The 22597-nt window shown below is 32.6% G+C and overlaps 1 protein-coding gene across 1 annotated transcript in view; it reads left to right on the top strand.

Annotated features, from left to right (window-relative positions):
• Positions 1–6589: 6589 nt before the first annotated feature.
• didum (dilute class unconventional myosin) overlaps positions 6590–22597 on the top strand; it is a 162624-nt gene continuing 146616 nt past the window's right edge. Inside the window, exon 1 of the mRNA XM_072540690.1 lies at positions 6590–6819. Coding sequence (XP_072396791.1) covers positions 6793–6819 — 27 coding nt within the window. The 5' untranslated portion in view covers positions 6590–6792. The remainder of the gene's footprint in view (positions 6820–22597) is intronic.

Raw genomic sequence — 22597 nt, 5'->3', positions numbered from 1 at the left:
CAGGTCCTCTAACTAAAAACTTATCTTATTTGTTCATTCACTGGTCGAGCGACCCTAAATTTGTTATTGGCATCAACAATAGCCATCAGTACTATTGAGAATTTTTTCAAATAACAAAAAATGGTTGGACCCGGTTTTTCCAGGGTATTTTATATTTTTTTTTCAGGGATTTTTGCCATGTTTCTGTTGTCGGTTCAGGAAGATAAATAGGCTGTAATCTTTTACGTATAGCTTCACATACTTTATTTATAATTGTAGCAACTGAAAATCCAACACGATAACTAAAGAAAGTGAACTTGGTGGTCTATCTGAAGTACCGTTACCTACAAAAAATAAAAAGTCTGCTACTTGTGCTGATGTCACCACCCCGATTGTAGAAACAGAACCAAAAAAAAAACGAAAAGAAAGAATGTACAAAATATAAAACCTACAACTTAAGTTGACTCTATTAGTACTTATTTTGAAAGCCGGGAAAAAAAAAGCAAAAGACTCAACAGATTTATTGTTTCTATCACAAGCAGGCTTAATAAAACATTTTTCTGGAAAACATCAGGCTAAAACCAAACTACAAATTGCCCAAACAATTGCACAGTAAGAGGTAATGCACCAATAGTTGCACCTCTGATCCCAAATTCTATGAAAGTTCACTTATTGCGCCAGACCAAGGAACCATTCCACTTGAACATAATCCAAGTACCACTAGTGCAAATTGCGAACAATCTCAACAATCATTTCTGGCTTCAGCAGCCACCTTTCTACGAGTGTATACTCCTTTATAATGTTGATATATAAAAGAATATAAAAATAAAAATACAATGAGTGATGCTTGATTTAACTCAAAGTAATGGCTAGTACTTTCTTCCGCTGAAATAGTTTCACGAAAATTGCTATGAAGCTTAGAAATATCTTTCCTTATTAAGTTTAAAATTTCGTCAAAACAAGCCATTTTCATTCTGCAGTATTTATTAATTCCGGAGTAGTACCAGCGGAATGTAAGGAAAGTCTCCTGCTACCGATGCTTAAAAAGGGAGACTTAAGAAATCCTGAAAATTATAGAGGCATTAGTCTGATAAATAGTACATTAAAATTGTTAACGGCAGTCATAAAAGATAATATCGAGGAACAAGCGAACATGGCAGATGAACAACAAGGCTTCCGGAAGAACCGCAGCACAAGTCTATTGGATATGAAAAACCAGCATACATGTGCTTTGTAAATTTAAAAAGTGCTTTTGACAGGGTGAAGCGAAATGACATCTTAAATTTATTACATCAGATAATAAGGACAATTAATGAAATTAACAAGAACAACAAGACCAGAGATAATGCCAACAGGAGAAACAGAATGCATAGAAGTAAAAGGAGGAATCCGCCAAGGAGACTCGCTCAGCCCATTGTTATTCAATATGGTGAGGAATCAAATAATTCACGAAGTAAGAAAACGACAAGGATCATGGGAGCGCATAAAATCACGATACTATGCTATGCCAACGATGGAATATTAGTTGCTGATAACGAATATGACCTACAAAGGCAACTCCACATATTCAATATCACAGCAAACAAACTTTTTATGAGAATATCAGTAGAAAAAACTAAATGTATAGTGATCAGTAAAGAGCCGCGTATATGCAAACTAGAAATAGACGGCAAAATTGAAGAACAAGTAATGAAATTCAATTACCTAGAAGTAAAGATCATAGTGACAGGGATATAAGAATAGAGACCACAAGGCAAGCATTAAAAGCGGCAAAAGTAAGTGGTTGTCTCCGAGAAACCTTATGGAGAAACAAATATCTGACCACGGAAAGCAAAATGAAAGTATAAAAGACAACAGTAAGACCAATCCTAACATATGCAGCGGAGACAAGGACCGATACAAGAAAGATGAAACAACAAATCAACAATATCGAAATGAAAGTATTAAGATCAATAGCGAGCATATTACTAAGAGACAGACAAACCAACAGAAGTATACGCGAACAATGCGAAATTCAAAATATTAACAGGTGGATAAAAATAAGAAAAAAAAACTGGAACGAACATGTAAACCGAATGGGATCAGATAGATTAGCGAACATTTGTAAAAACAACAAGCCGTATAGCAGACGACCCGTTGGAAGGCCACCAAAAAGTTGAAAAGATAATGTACAGTCAACAACGACTGAAACATAATAAGAAGCAGACAAACAGGAGTAATCCTAGTCGCACGAAGAAGAAAAAATAATTTACAGAATCCGTTCAATAAGGCAAAATGTTTGGCTGGACGAAAATAACTTGTTATTCTTACTGACTAACCCAGAAGTTGTTAGAAGGAAGGCGTAACATATGAATCTAGGAAGAGCTGCATAATTGAATAAGTTTATTGTCGATGATCAGTTCTAGAAACTAAAAAATATCATGACCAAATTAAAGACCTTTTTAATAAACTACAGCTTATCTGGATGAAAAGGGTTGCCGTCTGTCTCTCCACAAGTCTCCTCCAATTTTGGCAAAAAAGGTGAAAACAGCTACACTTTGTTGCTCCTCCTGAACATGGGGTAAATGTATCTACAGGTCATTTCTTCAATTATCATTTTCAAAGAAAAGCGACAAAAGCCAGAATGGAAAGATTATTTGCCACTTTGAACAGCGGTAGAAGTGACAGACAAGTACTAAATGACTACATCGACCTTTATCAAGTAGCTACATCAATTTGCCAAATACAAGTCTACAGAAAAAGTTCTTCTGATTTTTGATTGAGCATTGTCACATTTAGATCCAGATATTTGTGACGTTAACAAAAATTAAAAATAAAATCTAGAGATAGGTATCTTCTTCTTTAGGTGTCATATTAGGTCTCTAACGTTGGCAATTACATTGGCGAATTTTCCACGGTCTTCACCTAATTGAAATAGTTATGCAGCACTGCTTATTTCCAGCTAATCGTGAATGTTCGTGAGCCATGAAATCTTTCTTCTAATTCCTCTGCGGCCCTTGATTTTACCTTTCATGATAAGCTGAAATATTCTGTACCGAGGTACTCCCTAGGTATGAAATCTTTGTTATTTTAATAGTTTTTAATAAAATACGAGCGGCATTTGCCGCTCTATACGACTGATCGTATTGATCGTATCAGCGATCAGTATTCAGACTATTCACAGTCCAGGTCTGCGTGCTGTGTAACAACACTGACAAATATAGCATTTGATCATTCTTTGACATAATTTTAGGTTTAAGCTGTGGATACAGAAAAATGATTTCATTTTTCGAAACGTTGATCTGCAACCAACGTCTGGTTGGTCTGGAATGTAGCGTCCCAAATATTTAAAGTAACTGTCTGATGTTTCATCATAAATCATCATAAATTTTGTTATAGAAACATTCATTGTTAGACCTATCTCTCTTCCTGTCGTGTTTACGTAATGCAACAACTCTTAAATGACCTGGAAACTATCGCATACGATAACAATGTCGTCAGCATATCTAAGATTAAAGCCTGTTTTTAAAAGTATATCCAAATAGTTATTAAATGACAGTGGAGGTAGAATGCATTCATATTTGAGAATCTTCTTCATAGTCTAATAATTTAACAATCGTTGGTTAATCTCCTATTGACTCGTACGACTGCTCCTCCAATATAGAAGGTTTTTTATGATACATAGATCACTACCATAAATGACTTTTTGTGCTTTATATGTTCAAAAGCTTTCCAGAATTCACTCTATCGAAAGTCTTTTCGTAATCGATAAAAGTTACGCGGCATTTTTGGAGAATACATTTAAGCCAAAAAGTGCCTCACGTATACACAGTACATTCCTAAATCTAAACTGGGTTTCATGTAGGTCTATTTCGTTATGAATAATGCTAAGAAAAATATTTTTTAATATGTGGCATCAGACTAATTAAGTTCGTACTCATCGTTAAGCATCTTTTTCCCCGCTGTTTCTTCGGAATTGCTATGAAAACAGACACTTTGGTCATTCCTTTAGTTATTTTAACCAGTAGTATATGCATCATTAAAAAGCTTAACTGGAGCACTGATGTGATTCTCTTGCATCACTTTTAAGAGTTTAGCTGGTATGTTATCTCGTCCTGTTGCTTTGTTCGTTTTGCCTGATTTTAATGCATGATGAAATTTAGATTTTAAAATTTCAGGTCATTCTTAATTTACATTGCTCCGTATGTTTGACCTATTATCTTCAGAGAAATTGTTTGGAAAAATTCAGTTATAAAATTACTCTATGTTTTAAATATTTCTCTTTAATCAATGATAACTTTTTCTGCATTATCTACTCACGAACTGTCTTGTGTTGCAAATTGAACAGATCATGCTTGTTTTATAATTATTCCATTTCTAAAGCCATTTTTCTTTAGCTGCTCGTTTTTTTTTTGTTTTATTTAAATATTTTTGTTTTTTAAAAAGGTCTGGTATTTCTTCCGTCATCCAATGAACCTAGTAGTTACACTATGTTCTTCTATTATTCTGGTCAGATGTGCACGAAATAATTTCTGTTTTCTCAACATTTTCAGTTATTCTTTCTTTCATGTAATTGTTTACATCATTTTCTATTTTACTTTTGTTGACATCTGAAATAGAAAAATTCTTTTGCTGATGTTTTTTTTTTATATTCGTGTTATCCTAACTCTTACATAAGCGACTAAAGGGTTGTGCTCCAAATCTGCTCCAAAGTATGTTGTAACTCTACTTATGGAGTTTCTATATCTTTTATTGATAAGAATGGAAAGAAAGAGGTAGGTATTGAAAAAAATTCAATCTAAGTTACTACTCCTCTGTCTACAGGTTTATCAGCCACTCACATTCTTTAAATACTGCCATCCGGAATTAATAAACCACTTGCATAAAGTTCGTCTTCGTTGAGCCAATCGGCATCCTCAGACGATATTTTATTGTAGCGCACAATACAGAAAAGCTCATTTGCCCTTTTGGCAGCAAGTCGCTGTGAAATGCACTATTGTGGGATGTGAAATAGATCTTACCGGTTGCACATATTCTGTTCTTGAGGTCGCATTATAGAGATGGACAAAAGAAATCATAGGACATCTCAAACCCTTTCAATGAAGGTGACAGATCAATGAATCTCACGCAATCTCACAAGCAGTAGTGAAAACGTACATGATCCTTAGTCTAATTGACTAGGCACCAAGGGTTTACTTGAGATTTGACGATTGGGCAGGCTGGCTGCAGGAAATCTAGAAAGACAGATTTTAATGCCTCCTCGAGCGGCAACAGCAGCATTCGTCTGCGCATTTAATCACTTGCCATGCTCATCACTACTATAAACTCCATTCACTTAGCTCGGGCATATTTTGACAGATTCATTGTCGGAAACCTACAAGAGAACAATTTCTACTTCTCAGTATTAATAGCTCAAGTATCCTACTATTGCAGACTTCTTTTTTTTTTTTAAAGAAGAATTATTTTAAATAGTGGAGGTGTATACTAAACCCATCAAATTTTGGGTAGTATATATTTAAAAAATATATTTTAGTTGTTATAATTTAACATAACTATTTATTATATGGTGCAGATAAATAAATATTGATTGTCGGTAATTCGCAAAGTTCTATTTTATTTACATACTATTTAGTTTGTTTACTATTAATATTGGCTATGAGTACGTGTGCTTGGTTGTATAGTAATTTGCAGCCTCTTTTAGTCTATCAAAAAGTAACTAACTTCGCAAAAAAATAATTACTAAATTCACTAGACAGTTCGGACTAGGAATAGCGAACCGAGTAGGTCTACCATGCCAGATTTGGTTCTGCTGGATCTTGCAAGTTATGAAGTTGTTAATTTTCACGTTTTTTACTTTTAATGACGTTACAGTATGAATTTAATTTAACCACACCAACTACAGCAACCTATTTCTGAGATAAAATATAAATGTAAAACTGTAAAACATAAACGAAAAGGATTGCCAACTTCGGAGATTTTAATTCCATAGTTTTTATTTAAGTAAAACAACAAAGTTACGTAACGCGTTATTCGAACCCCTTTCCGTACCCTGAAACACACCGTAACGTTTTACGAGACCCCTCTCCAACATATTGCTTGTTATGTAATATTTGAACGACCCCGTAGCGTCATTTAATTTTATTGTGGTTTACCCGTTTTAATTTTTTAACTTTAATAGAGTAATAATGGAATAATTAGTTTATTTTTATTTTATTATATCGTTTAGCAATGATTTTTTTTTTTCAAAAAGTTTTTTTCGAAAAGTAAAAGTAAATTACTTTAAAATTACCTACTTATCAAGTTATGAATATGTATCAATAGGATTTCCGAGATCCTTGTACTAATACTAAATATAACTCACTCTGTATAACTAGCATTCTTGAGAACAATAGGGCCGATTCTTTCAAAAATTTTGGCCACTTTCTCTCTTTATATAATTTGCATCAATATTCTCACAAATATATTTGTCGATCTATTAAGGAAATATATTTTTGGTAAGAATTGTATTGTGGCCATGACCCCGTGACCTAAACAAATCATTGCCTTCCTCAAGTAGGCGACTTTTACTCGCCAGTATACGGCGACACTGTAGCGCAGGATCTGGTTTCTGGTTCTTTGATCAATATTCACCATAAGCATGGTGCGCCGTGAACGTGGAATTACTCCTGCTAGCAGGCACTTTTTGCGCTCGCAAAACACATCCAACTGATAAGATAAGAATATTTACGGACAGGTACTTACTGTGGGTACCTGTCATTACTTACTTCCAGTGAATTTTCGGTGAATTCGGTGTATGCAGTGCCGCTAGTGAAAGTTACATAAAGAGTGTGCACAATGACGGCCTTAGAGCTGTATACAAAAGTAAGCGACTTCGTTATTTTTCTCCTTGTAGTTTTTAATCGAAAACCAGTTTTTCATTGTCAATATTGTGGATTTGTTGTGTGGCATTTCATTTGTTATCTATTGTTATCCGACACTTAGTCACGTTAATATCTTTTAAAATGTTTATTCAAGTATGGCACGACGGCGATACATTTTTATAAATAATAACTAAGTTGACACAAAAATAGAAGTAATTTGTTTTAACAGTTTGCATGTTTAATGAGACTGTCGCTAGGCAAAAATAAAAAAGTAAAATATTGGCAGAGCATATTTAAATAATGAAATTGTAGGTAATCATGATGTAATCGATTTCATGCCTAAAGTGTTATTTCCTATGTAATCCAATTTAACACAATTGATGCTAGATAAAAATGTAACCCTTATACTATATGAGTGAGGCTTGTCGTGAAAATAAAAAACAGGATTATGATTTTTTTTCTGGTCGTAATATATTTGATTATTACTTACTTTTTAAGAAGTGTTTCTATATTTAGCATTACAGAAGAATCATTACTTTACATTAATTTTGTCTTGTTTGGTTTCACGCTGATTTAATTTATTTTTTTGCAATGCATTTGTTTATTTTGTTATTATAGCCCAGTCTAGTCTAGTTAAAAAAAAGGTCGAAAAATTTTTCACGGATATCTGAAGCTTTTAATACATAGGTGGGGGTTACTAGATGACGAATAGATGAAAAAGTACTCGTATTTTTACCTTGCGTTGTTTTTAAACAATAATTTATAGTCACAATTTGATTTTTTTCTAAACGGTGATTCATTTAGAGGTACTTTTTTCAACAAGAAAAAGTAATGAAAAAAATAAATTTTATTTGAAAATATTTATTATCATACAAAAGAACCATTCTTTACAATTACTTCTTAAAGATAATTTCATTTAAATGTTGGCCATGACTACGATTAAATTCTGAGGTTCATTCTGAAGTTCCAATTTTCGATGACTCGTTCCAACATTTCTATTAGTATTTCACCAATGATTTGAGTAATATTGGCCTCCAACGCCTCAATCGTATCTGGTTTATTTATGTAGACTTTGGACTTTAGGTAGCCCAAAAGAAAAAATCTAGAGGTGAGATGTCACAGGATGTAGGCGGCTAATTCACTGGTCCAATGCGTGAAATAATTTATTCGTTTATCGTTTTCGCAGTAAAGCCATGCATTCACGGGCTGTATGGCATGTGGCGCCATCTTGTTCACAACAGTGAATCTTCTGAAAGATTATCAAGAGCCCATCGACTGAAAAGTTGTTGCATATGACAAGCCAAGCTGTTGAGAACTGAGACGAATCGATTCTTCATTATTTTCGAGTACACTATCCGTTACCGTCGCTATATTTTCTTCTGTACATTCAGCACATGTGGTATATTTGGTCACGTGTTATCCAATAATGAAAACTGGGTTTAAAACTTACTAATGGTAAAGAGAATTGTACGTTCACAGAACTCCCATTTTCAAAATACAACTTAATAATTTCTAGAGGCTGTGCCGGGCTAAGTCTTTTGATCATGAAATGTCAAACAATACTGAACAAAAGCGAAATGTCATTTTGACAGTATTCATGCACGATCTCCAATAAAATTCCCACCAAAAAAAGTACCTCTAAATGAATCACTCTCTATAAGTTTTTTCCCTTATATTTTACATAAACCATATTTATATCATTTTTTATATCAAGAATATCTTTATTTTCCCGTTTTTTAAATTAAAATTGATAAATAATTTACGGAGATATTTTTGCAAAAAAGCAGTTTTTTTGCACTAATTTATAAATTTTATTAATTTTATTAATTTTTTTATTAACAAAACAAAATGTTATTAATACATTTGAACATCGAGGAATTACCGTCTTTTAAATTTCTGCGAAATTTCTCCCCGATCGGTCAAATAGTTTAAAAGTTATTTAATTTATTTATCTCTGAGGCTAAATATTTAAACTATTGAACTTGCTCTATTAATGATGCTAGACACATTTAGCACACAACATTCAGTTTGACAGTATTCATGCACGGTCTCCAATCAAATCCCCACCAAAAAAAGTACCTCTAAATGAATCACCCTCTATAAGTTTTTTCCCTTATATTTTACATAAACCATATTTATATCATTTTTTATATCAAGAATATCTTTATTTTCCCGTTTTTTAAATTAAAATTGATAAATAATTTACGGAGATATTTTTGCAAAAAAGCAGTTTTTTTGCACTAATTTATAAATTTTATTAATTTTATTAATTTTTTTATTAACAAAACAAAATGTTATTAATACATTTGAACATCGAGGAATTACCGTCTTTTAAATTTCTGCGAAATTTCTCCCCGATCGGTCAAATAGTTTAAAAGTTATTTAATTTATTTATCTCTGAGGCTAAATATTTAAACTATTGAACTTGCTCTATTAATGATGCTAGACACATTTAGCACACAACATTCAGTTTGACAGTATTCATGCACGGTCTCCAATCAAATCCCCACCAAAAAAAGTACCTCTAAATGAATCACCCTCTATAAGTTTTTTCCCTTATATTTTACATAAACCATATTTATATCATTTTTTTATATCAAGAATATCTTTATTTTCCCGTTTTTTTAATTAAAATTGATAAATAATTTACGGAGATATTTGCAAAAAAGCAGTTTTTTTGCACTAATTTATATATTTTATTAATTTTTTTATTAACAAAACAAAATGTTATTAATACATTTGAACATCGAGTAATTACCGTCTTTTAAATTTGTGCGAAATTTCTCCCCGATCGGTCAAATAGTTTAAAAGTTATTTAATTTATTTATCCCTGAGGCTAAATATTTAAACTATTGAACTTGCTCTATTAATGATGCTAGACACATTTAGCAAATTTCATAGGATTCTTTAAGACTTTTTTAACTATCTCAGAAGTTCAATGCATATTGCGTTTTCATCGAAATTATTTACAAAATAAACGTTTGAAAAAGTGGTATGTTTTTTACTTATAAAAAATTGTAATAACTTCTATATTTTTCAAGCTACAAACTTGTACGTACAACTATTGGATAGCTGGTAAAAAAACTCACATTAAAAAAAAACCTATGGCCAATAGGAACGAAGTTAGGGACTATTTTTTAAAAACTCATATCTCTATTGTTTATAAACAATAAGAAGTAAAATTTGCATAAATTTTAAATGAAAATCGAAACTTTATATTGAAACACAGCTATAAAATTCATCAAATTTTTCGAAACTTACAGCCCTTAGAAACAAAGGTACTTTCAAAAGATCGACATAGGAAAGTGGAGGGGATAACTGTTTCAGCTCCGTTTTTTTTGAGATCGGAACTTCAAATTGAAACACGTAGAAAGGTTTACATTATCTAAGCTTCCATCAAGCAGCTAGAAGCCTCTTTTTTTTAATCTGGGGTAGCTCGTCGAAATATGAATAACTACATAGTTTTCACTGGCCGGGAAATATGGGAAACCTCGAAAAAATGGAGTCCATTTGAAATTTACCGTAATAGTCTGTCGCAGTATTAATGATGAGATAATTTTCACCCCTCCCGGAAATCTCGGAAAATCAACATATATTTTTCTCATTTTATATCAATGATGTAATATTAATAAATTAAATTTCAGGTAATTTTTTACACATTATATTATATTCCTTATATTAATTATAATTACTTACTGCTTTGACGATCTATATGTTTATATATGTGTATCGGTATATGTACAGTACGAGGACGGTAAACACATTTATTTATGTTTTTAGATCTAAATATCTCCAAAATTTTTTTACCAGTTATCCAATGGTTGTACGTACAAGTCTGTAGCTTGAAAAATATAGAAGTTATTAAAATTGTTTATAAGTAAAAAACATACCCCCTTTTCAAACTTTTATTTTGTAAATAATTTCGATGTAAACGCAATGTGCATTTAACTTCTGAGATAGTTTAGGTCTTAAAGGATCCTATGAAATTTACTAAATATGTCTAGCATCACTAATAGAACAAGTTCAATAGTTTAAATATTTAGCCTCAGAGATAAATAAATTAAATAACTTTTAAACCATTTGACCGATCGGGGGGAAATTTCGCACAAATTTAAAAGACGGTAATTCCTCGATGTTCAAATTTATTAATAACATTTTATTTTGTTAATAAAAAAATTAATAAAATTTATAAATTAGTTCAAAAAACTGCTTTTATGCAAATATATCCGTAAATTATTTATTAATTGTAATTTAAAAAACGGAAAGATAAAGATATTCTTGATATAAAAAAATGATATAAATATTGTTTATGTTAAATATAAGGGAACAAACTTATAGACAAAAAATCAAATTGTGACCATAAATTATTGTTTAAAAAAGACGCAAGATAAAAATACGAGCACTTTTTCATCTATTCGTCATCTAGTAACCACCGCCTATGTCTTAAAAGCTTCAGATATCTGCGAAAAATTTTTCGACCTTTTTTTTAACCCGACTGGGCTATGTGACTTATAATACAAGTGACAATGAGGTTAGGTTGATTTTTCTTTTTGTTTATAGTCATGTAGATATTAGACATAGTATAGGTACAACTATTAGATTTATAACTTATTATAATGGAAAATGAATCTTTGCTTGCATTGGCTTCCTGACTTTCAATAATAATACGCCGGCTACAACTGCGTACAGCTAATAGTATGAAGAAAAAGATAAGACGCCTTTAGGCTCGCAGGTGGCTCTTACGAAAAGATAGTGGACGGGTTATATCAAATTTAGTGGTATTTATATTATATTGTATTATACTTAATTAAAAATAATTAATAAAAAAAACTAAACTAAAACTTTGACTGAGAAGACAATAAAACACTAAACTAAGATTAAAATAAACTAAATAAATTATAAATAAAACATACCACACAATAGCACATATTAGACAATAGGCTCAATATCAAAGCAACAAACAAAAAATAAATAAAGAATATTGTCTCTCGGGAAGGGAATTTCACTGAATTCACATAAAAATAAGGCGCGATATTTAGATATGTTTGTGTTGTATGTATCATATGGTTTTATTATCACATAATGTAAACATGTAAATTTCATTCCATGTAAATGTCATACCAAATCATATGACAAATCACATGATAAATCATGTAGAGTAAAGTCGACAGATTATATATAGTCGTTTAATGATTAAATGAAACCTCCGGCCATTCTAGTGTTAAAAGAAAACTTTTAAAAATTACCTTCCCACATTTTCATACTAGTAATGACATATGCTAAATCTGTGTCATGCAATTTATTTTATTTTAAGTTTAAACCCAAATATTTTTAAAACATGCTAAATGAATATAAATAAGAATGAGAGGGTCAATGACAGTTTATTCAAATTCTATGCGGATACGGTTCACTATACAGTAAGTTACAAAATTGAACAATTGTTCTTTTAGGAAATTTTTCAACAACTTTACTAATAATAAAGAATAACTCGCTTATCAACAAGAAAGCAGTTAAGTTTTGAAGAATTACGATATACATACATATGACTTGGAATTAAAATAGAATTTATACCAAAACTTGGCCACGTGTTTAATCTAAATCTGAGAAAGTTTATTCTTATGAGGCAAATGTTTCCCCTTTCTTCTGTTATTGACAATATAATTATTTGTGGTTTTGACCCGCTTAAGAATATTCTTCAATTCTGCTCTGTCATATATCTTTCTTGTTCATTCTGGCTATGATAGCTCTTAGTTCCGTTTAATTTTTTCCACGCTTTTCAATAAGTCGCAATAACTTATTGTTCATTTAGTCTTTGTATGTATAAAAATACTTCTTCTTCTTCTTCTTCTTCCTTTGATGTAGACATGACTCTGTCTGTTTTCAATGCGCCTCCAGTACGTTGTCATCGCTTTCGTGGTCTTCTTACTGATCGTCTTCCTATTGGGAAACCGTTTCTTGCCGTCTTTACTACTATATTTGTTGTCATTCGGCTTCTATGATCGTTCCATTCTATTCTTCTATTTCTTACCCAGTTCTTGATGTTCTTAACCTTGCATCTGCGTCGTATATTTGTACTTCTAGCTCTGTCCCCTAGTTACTTACCATTATTTTAAGTTGTTTTTTGCCATTTGGTGATCTTTTTTAATTCTTACTTTTTGAATATTTTATCCATAATCAGGTTGAACAACAGATGGCTCAGGGAATCTCACTGGCTTATTCCATTGCCAGCTTCAATAGGGTCAATTAGTTCTTCTTTTACTTAGAGTTTTATTGTGTTGTTTTGGTAGATATTTTCGGTCATTTTAACTATTCCTAAAGGTATCTCTCTTGTGTATAAAGTGGACAACGTCCATAATTTGAACTGGTCAAATGCCTTCTTAAGGTCCACGAAGCATAGATATATTGGTTTGTTGTATTCTAATAATTTCTCTGTATTAACAGAGCTATTTAATAGATGTCTCCATAATAGCAAGATCCCCAAAGACTGGAACGAGAGTCTAGTAATACTCTTACACAAAAAAGGGGACAAATGTGATCTACAGAATTATAGACCTATATCGTTGCTCAGTCGAGTATACAAACTATTTATGAAAATTATTAACAACCGGTTAACCTACAAAATGGACAATTACCAACCGGTTGAACAGGCTGGCTTCCGCAAAGGATATAAGTACATCAGACTATCTGCTGACAATGAGAACATTGATAGAGAAGGCAAACGAATACCAACTACCCGTATTTCTTGCCTTCGTCGACTATGAAAAGGCGTTTGATAGTATCGAGATGTGGGCCATAGAACAAGCTATTAATAATTGTAGAATAGATTCGAGATATAGGCAACTAATACATAATATATAATATATATGAAAATTCAACTATGATATTACAACTAGGCGAAAATACAAATCCCATCCCCATTTAGAGAAAAGTGAGACAAGGAGACGTAATATCGCCAAAACTTTTCAAGCTAGCCCTACAAGACGTCTTCAAAACTACAAATTGGTCAACCTATGGTATTAACGTTAATGGCAACAAGTTAAACCACCTCTGATTCGCTGACGACATAATGATTATAGTGAGCACATTCGAGGAACTGCAAATTATGATGGGGGAACTATCAGCCAGCTCCCAATACGTCGGCCTAAAAATGAATATGAAAAAAACAAAAATAATGACAAACACAGATGACCCCAGACGTATGGCAGTGTAACAAATCCAGGAATATATCTACCTAGGCCAAATCCTGAGACTTGACAAAGAGAACCAAAGTGCGGAAATTACTAGAAGAGCAAGACTAGCATAGGCAGGATTTGGAAAACTTAGTTGGATACTTAAGAACCGCAAAATACCCCAATACTTGATGAGCAAAGTGTTCAACCAATGCATCCTTCCTATCATGACATATGGATGTCAAATCTGGACCCTAACCAAGGCAAACATGAATAAACTAGCCACACAGAAAGAACAATGGAAAGAGCAATGTTATCTTACGACTGGGTAAGATCCAAAACAAAAGTGGAGGACATAGCAACAAAAATTGCCAAAATTAAATGGAGCTTCGCGGGCCACACTGCTAGACAAAAAGACCAACATTGGAATACTACAACATTGGAGACCTTACGAAAGTAAACGACCAAGAGGAAGACCACAGATGAGATGGGTTGATGATATTAAAAGAATAGCCGGAAGAAATTGGAAATATGTTGCTCAGGATAGAGACCGATGGAAGGAGTTGGGAGAGGCCTATCTCCAAACATGGACGGCACAAGGCTAAGAAGAAGAAGAATGATTTCTCTTGCGGTTGCCTCATTATAAATATAGCGTCGGTTCATGATGTTCCCGACCTAAAACCTTGTTCTTCATCTAGTGTTATAATTTCATTCAGTTTATTTGTTATTACTTTGATTGTTAATTTTAGTTTTGTGTTTAATAAATTAATTCCTCTGTAATTTTTCGGGTCCAATTTGTCTCCTTTTTTGAAGAGAGTTATTAGGATGCTTGATACCCATTCTTGAGAAATTCTTTTTTGTTTTATTATTTTTTGGATTAGTTTTAGTAGTTGTTTGGCCAGATCTGGTAATCCGTACTTTAGGATATCGTTTGGTATTCTGTCCTCTTCCTGATTTTTTATTTTTTGATTTCTTTAATGCTACTTTACCTCATCCTCCTCAATATTTATTTCTTCGTTTGCCGACAGCTCTGGTATTGGTGGTTCATTACCGTTACCTCTAGCAAATAGGGATCGAAAGTATGAATGTTCCCATATTTCCTTTTGAATGTGTTTCGCTTTTGTTAGTTTGTTAATACCTTTTCTTTGTCCTCTGATCATTCTCCATATTTATTTCTGTGTTCCATAGAAGTTATGTTCCATCTTTTGTGAGCAGCTCTGCCAGTGTTCCCTTTTTATTTGTTTAACTAAAGTATTCGTTTTATTTCTGATTCGTTTATAGTGGTTGTGTGCATCACAATTTGTCTCCATTTCCTCTTTAAATCATGAGGTTTTCTTTTTCGATATGTTTGTGTTTGTTACTTTCCTCTCTCCAAGTTGTTTTGTTGCTGCGTTAATATGTTATTTTTGAGTTTTTTTTCCAACTTTCCTCGATGTTATCGTTTTCTAATATTTTATACCTAGCAATCTTTTCTGATATTTTTTTTCTATATAAGTATTCCGTAGAGTCCGTATTTAGTCCTTCGCCTCTATAAAAATACTTTATACAGCTAAATATCTTTACTTTTATTTCCTGCTTAACCTTGTTGTTCTATTTTAATATTTAGGCTCGGTAGCGGAAGCTGGCGATATATTCGTAGATTTTATGCTCTACCTTTAGGCATTTAGGTTTTCATACTGATCGATTTTATGTAGTCCATATATGTTGATTTTTCTTTATTAATATAAAGACAAGTTTAGAAGCTTCTCCTTAAACTTCCTTTAACCCTTTAGTGATGGGTTCCCGTATGATCCAGATCTTTAAACTGACCCGAGAGAACCGGTTTTTGAAATTATTACGACTCGGATCTTATAAGAGCCGGTTCAAACGTGATACAAATAATGAGTCAGTCTGATATATAATAACAGTATCTGTTTATTCCCAGATAATGAAGTCCGTAAACGATAAGTAGTTCCTTAATTAAAGATACAAATGACCCAAGACTTTAATTACTGACCCGGGTTTCTCAACCTGGTATACAGACGGGTCTAAAACTGTAGAAGGTTCGGTTGTAGGAATATTTTGTAGTGAAAAAAATCTCAATATTTCTATTCCACTAGGAGAATATACCTCTGTATTTCTGGCAGAGATTTTTGCAGTCTTGTGTGCTATGCAGTGTGCAAGCGAAATTAACTTACAGGTTTAGCAGCCATTGGGGCTCTCATAAGCCCTAAGGTAGACTCTAGGCTAGTGTGTGAATGTCGACACGAATTCGACAGACTGGCGAAACATAACAGGGTTACACTGGTATGGATTCCAGGTCATCAAGGCATATATGGCAATGAAACAGCCGATTGCACTTGTAATAAGAGCATAAGCTACAAAATACTTCGTTCCAGAGCCGGTCGTGAGAGTGTCAAAAAGCATCGTCCGCGACCGGAAAGAATTCTGGATCCGAAGCCAACACAACTCACACTGGAAAAACATACCCGGTCAAACACATAGCTATATATATATATATATATATATATATATATATATATATATATATATACGAAGTAACAAGAAGTCCAGAGACCTCTCTCTGATAGTAAATTGAGGTCTGAGATGAGAGGTCTCTGGACTTCTTGTTACTTCGTATAGATGTCGCTGCTAGCGTACCTGGCTTATTATTTTGGTTATAATAACCAAATACTAGACTGCATTTCATTTCAGTTGAACTTCCACAAGTGCTCCTGATGACGAGTTGAATAACTCGAAACACGTGTAGAGCAATTATATATTGTATGGACATGTGCTAACAGGGCTGAAGTACTACGGAAAACAAGCAGGAATCAGCTCAGAGTCATAACAAGCTTCCTTACTAGACATGCGTCAGTTCAGAGCCACCTGCATACAATGGGACCGTTTCACGGAGACTTAAGCTGCAGACTCTGTAGCAGTACAAAATCAATCATATCTTGCATTGCTGTGAGGCATTGGATCGCAGGCGGCAAACATTTTTTGGAGACAACGAAGTGAGTTCAAATATATATGGTACCCATCCACAGTATAAGCTAGTTCAGGTTTCCAGAATTTTGGAATGGCTATCGTAAAGGAATGGAACATGTACAGTACAATAAGCCTATTGGCTACCGTATGATTGGTTTATAACAGACGGCTTAAAAAAAAAACGCTCCTGAGTGGTACTGAAATCTGGACTCTTAAAGTAGGCACCATAAATCGGCTAGAGATGTAGATTCACAGAAGAAGGCTGTGATTTCCATAAGTGAAAAAAGATTAAACAAAGAAGTTCTACAAATGGTAATATTATTCGGAAACTTTTACAACCATAAAATGCAGAAAAATTTCCTATCTAGGTCATATTTTTCCAGGTAACCAGTATCGTATCTTACAACTTATAATAGAGGGCAAGATTGAAAGATAAACTGAAGTTATTAGATAACAAGCATCATGAGTAAAAAACATTCGCGTCTGGATATATATCCCCAGTATCAACAAGCGCAGGATCGGAAAAAATTTGCCAGAATGATTGACTAGGTCAGGGAGATCGCAAAAGGTGCAAAAGTGCATATTAGGTACCTAACTTTTTGGCGGAAATAGGACTGCGTCAGCTGCTGGAATCACTAACAAAACCCTAAGGCAAGAAAAATACATCAGAAAAGATTATATAGCTAGCAGTGTGATTTTTTCCTTAAAAGTAATAACAGTATCAGTAACTTACCCTCTTATATAATTTTAAATTATGATTAATTTAATTCAATTATAATTTAATCAATAAGGTAATTATCCAAAACTTTTGATATATTTTTTATTTGTCTAGACCTGCACTATGCTTTTGATTTTTGTGAAACACAGTCATTATTGCAAGAAAACGAATATTATTTTCACTATACAGACATACTGGTAGAAATCATTTGTTTTTTTATATTTATACAGGACAATTTGAAATTTCTTCATTTTCACTTATATTGATTTTCTGCTTTTCTCGCTTCCTTCTCCTTTCTTTTCTTTAATTGATTTATTAGCTGAAGAACTAACTTCATCCTAATGATATTTTTATCCATTAATAATAATAACCGATAAATGACTCCATTTGTACGAGAACGATGTACCTACTTTAGAATTTGCTTTTCTGGGGGTGTATTTTCTTTAATGAAGTAGAAAAAGGTATTATATATTACTCGTATTTATCGAAACGTCTGCATTAATCCAAAATTTGGATCATCATCAGCATCAATTCAAAATTTAGGTCCGTATTTGTTGTGTTTGTCTTGCATAAACAACTTTTATTATTACTATTTTTATACACTGAGTAAACTTTATTTTGTTTTAGCAGTGTACATATTTTCGTCCATCATTGCTAAATAACAAATGCGTTCACTTGTTCGAAACACAAAGAAAAGTTACAAAACAATTGAAATGTCGGTTCTCGTGTAAATATTAAACTTTTCTTTTAATAACAATAGAAATATAAATGATTGAGATCTTTAATAAACTAGGTCTAAAATAGTAAGACCAAGCTATTCTTTTTTATTGTTTAATTGGAATAATTGCCGTTGCAACGAAAAATACTATGTTTTATTTAAATACATTAGATATGATGAAAAAAGCGAAAATGTAGAGAAAAAATTTAAGCGGCGTACAAAAATTCCGTATCAAAGAACTGTTCAATCAGCAAAGATAACGCAGTAAATATTAAAAGCTGGAGAAGGACAGTAAAGGAGGCATAGAAAAAACTGTGACTTAGTACCATATAAAATATACACACTTGTAATTTTGTAGTAAGCGGTTGTGTAGTTTAAAGAATGTAAAAATGGACTTTTGTAATATACGATTTAGGAAACTGTAATTCTATGCTCTAGGCCTTTATGATATATAGAGCTAAATGAATAATATATATTGTATACAGTAAAACCTCATTATCCCACCTTTTTAAAGCGGTCACCTGTAATATTAGGGATTTTTATCATGCCTAAAATAAATTTAAATGAAATTCCGTTCTCTTGACCATCTTAGTTATGGTCGCGACTTGTCGAATCTCTTCTCGAAAAAACAAGTTTGGAATTTTTCCTCTGATTAGCTTTATAATCTAATTGCTAGATAAAGTGTTAAAAGCTAAACAAATTATTTCATTTGCATGTCATTATATTTTCATAGAATCATAAATAATTATGGAAATATCCAACCTTCTAGGCACGGCTATAAAGCGGTCACAACTACCCAAGAGTTTCCCTAGCAAGCAAACTAAATCATCATCATCATATTGGCTTTACTCTATGTGGGTCTTAATCTCCTCAATAATTTCTCTCCAGTCGTCCCTATCCATCGCCTTTCTTCGCCAAGCACGTATTACATTATACACCTATTACATTATATACCCTATCCACCTCAGACGTCCTATGTTAATATTTTTTACAATATCTAGTTACTGGTATATCTTTTGTATTTCTTGATATAATTGAAGATTTAAGAAGGAGATTAAGCCCAAAATAGCGCCTGTTTACTGTGCAAATTCTGTGATTTATCTCTGCGGTAGTCTTGTTTTTAGTATTACCGAGTGTTTTTCTTTTTCTATAACAAGTGGCCGTAAGATTTGTGGTTGCGTGCTTATTTTTATTTTTTAGTACTACCTACGCCTCTCGTACAGCATTTTCCGTTCTCCCAACAATATTGATATCATCAGCATTGGCAAGGATTTGTACTGATTTGTTAATATTGAACCGGTGGTTGTGATTTGTGACATACTTATTACAGTTTTCCAGAACAAGACTAAACAGTAAACATGAGAGAGATTCTCTCTGTCGCAGCCCGTCATTTGTTCTAAAAGGTTCTGACATTTCCCCCTGGACTCGCACTCTATATTCAACTTTTTCGAAAGTTAGTTTTGTTAAATTTACCAACAGATTTCGTACTTCTAGCTCTTTTATTGTTTTGAACATTTCTTCTCTGTTTACACAGATTTATGCTATATTCCAGTGCTTTTTCTAAAATTTGTCTCAAAGTTGCAATCTGATGAATTGTCGATTTATCATCTCTGAAACCAGCCTGGTATTTTTAAATTATGTGTTCTGCATATGGCGCCATATGATAGCAAAGTATATAAGATAATATTTTATAAACTGCATGTAGAAAGGTAATTCCTCTGTGGTTAGAGCATTTAAAGATACCTCCGGTTTTGTGTATGGTGCAAAGAATAATTTGCTACTACTGAAATACCAATATTTTAATCAGTGGGGAGGGATTTCTATGTCCATATTTTTTTTATCTCTTCCCTCTCGTCTATTTCGCTTACCTCAAAAATTTCGTCTTCCAGACTTTCTTTCTCTTCCTTTATATTAGATACCCAGTTAAAGTATTGCACCCATCGATTTAATACACCTTTCCTTGATGTTAATATATCACTATTCGGACTTCTGCATTGCTTTGTAGTTAGCTTGAATTCTTTTCAATGTTAACGTTCTTATAGAATAAATACTCTGAATCCTTTCTCTCTGTTAACTTTTTCTATATATTTAAGTTCCTCATTTAAGTGGTTTCGTTTTTTCTTTTGTGTATCCTCTTTTCTTCTCTTCTTTTTGTCTGTACAGCTGTACATCTCTACAACTGTAAATTACACATGTATTTAATTTAGTTACCACTAAACTTTGTATCTTGTTTAAATGTTTAAATCAAATTGTCGACCTTTCTAAAGACAAAACGTTTAACACTTAAAGACAAAATTGATATTATTGTGAAAAGTACTGCGATATTATTAGTACGAGTGCTACAAAATTGACTGAAAACTTTGGTGTTGGACGAACACAACTTAACAAAAATATACAAAGTAAAACCGAATTAAAAAAGCTTTTTGAAGAAGTTTCCAATCCAGATCAGAAGGCAAAGTTTCCCAAAATTGAAGAATTAGCGATTGTCCAAGTATTTTTGACGGTAGGAATAAAAATATATTGGACCGTATATCGACTTCTAATTAAGGAATTAAAAAAAACGACTTTTAAACGTTCGAACATATGCTTAGAAAAGTTTTGTCAAAGACGTAACATTATGCTCTAAAGCAATTGCTGATGAGTCAGCTATGTTAGGCAAAAGATGTTTACAATGCAGGCGAAATAATATTAACAACCACATTTTAAAGCTACAAGTAATACGTAACCGAATCTGTAGTAAATTATTGATGCTTTTGGAAGTAGAGAAGCACATTTCTCAGTAAAAGTAAAGATAGACAGATGCAGATATTTAAACTCCAACATAATTATGCTCATAGATAACGTATTTGTATACTTGTGTTTCATTTTGACAAAGTAAAATACAGCTTACTTATTACTATAACAAAATCATATTTTATTGATGTCAAAAACTTTAGACATCTAATAGAACAAACAAAAATAAAACTGCTTTCTGCTTTAACGTTTACTACTTTACACCGAAGAACAGCGTAGAAATTAAGAAACTTTTCAAAGCGCCATTATGTGCTAACGCTCAAGTTGGTTACGGAATACTTTCTTACTTTTTTTTTTGAATGTTTCCATTCTAATTCAAATCTGAGTCTCTACTTCAGGTTTCCCCCTTCATTTACCGTGTATTTTAGATATTTGAATTGGTGTACTCATTTAATATGTTCGTTTTCAACATGTAAGTCGATTTTTTGGACGTTCTTCTTACTAATTACCATAATTTTGATTTTTGTTGGTCTTGACTCTAATTTGTTGCCTATAATATTTACTCCTCTAAGTATCATTTTGAAATCTTTGTTATTATCTGTCAGTATAACAGTATCATCTGCATATAAAAAATTACTTATTGATACGCTCCTAATTTTGATGTCTTTATTGTGCTTTTTCAGTACGTCTAATTTGTTCCGTGTAAAGGTTAAACAGCAGTGGAGCTATATCTAATTACTTTAGTAATGTTAAGGTTTTGACCTACCATATCTGCTTACTTGATAAGGACTATTTTAGTCCAATACAGATTTTTAACAATCTGGATGTCTTTAGTGTCAAGTCCTAAAAGATAAGTTTGTTATGCTTGATGATGTCTAAAATCTTTCTCCCAGTATATAAAGCAGCCTTAACCCATCAACGGCTAGTGTTACGTTTATGTAACGGCCGCACCCAACTCTATTTATATGGCTCTGTCCCAACTGTAGCCTGAAATCCGTTTGTAGGTTATGTTAGACAACTGTCATATGGTCAAACAATCTGTGGCGTGAAAGAATTGGTTGATTTTGCTTTTGATTTATTTGTTAATAAGTGTTAAATTTGATGTTGTGTTATGAGTGATCAGAAAATAGACTTTCATTTAGAGTAAGTACTGATAGATTTATATTTTTGTGGTAGAGGTCATTCTAGAAGCCAATAATACTAAACAAATGTTTAAACTTTATAACTGAATAGCAAACATGTAGTTAACTGGCACGGTTTTGTCGTTTTGTAGACGTTTTTTCACCGTTACGTTATCGTAACGCTAGCCGATTGCAGGAGCAAAATAATAAGAATAATTATTTTTATTCTAGGTGCGGTTTAACTCTTGAAGAGGCACTAAATATGGTTTATGATGATGATATCGACGTTAGAGAGATTTTTATAGAACCTCCAGACTCAAATGTCCTCACGGATGAAGACTCTGGTGAAG

This window comes from Diabrotica undecimpunctata, chromosome 8 (genome assembly GCF_040954645.1).
Source record: "Diabrotica undecimpunctata isolate CICGRU chromosome 8, icDiaUnde3, whole genome shotgun sequence".
NCBI classification, from domain to species: Eukaryota; Metazoa; Arthropoda; class Insecta; order Coleoptera; family Chrysomelidae; genus Diabrotica; species Diabrotica undecimpunctata.
This window is presented reverse-complemented; position numbering and strand designations above follow the sequence as displayed.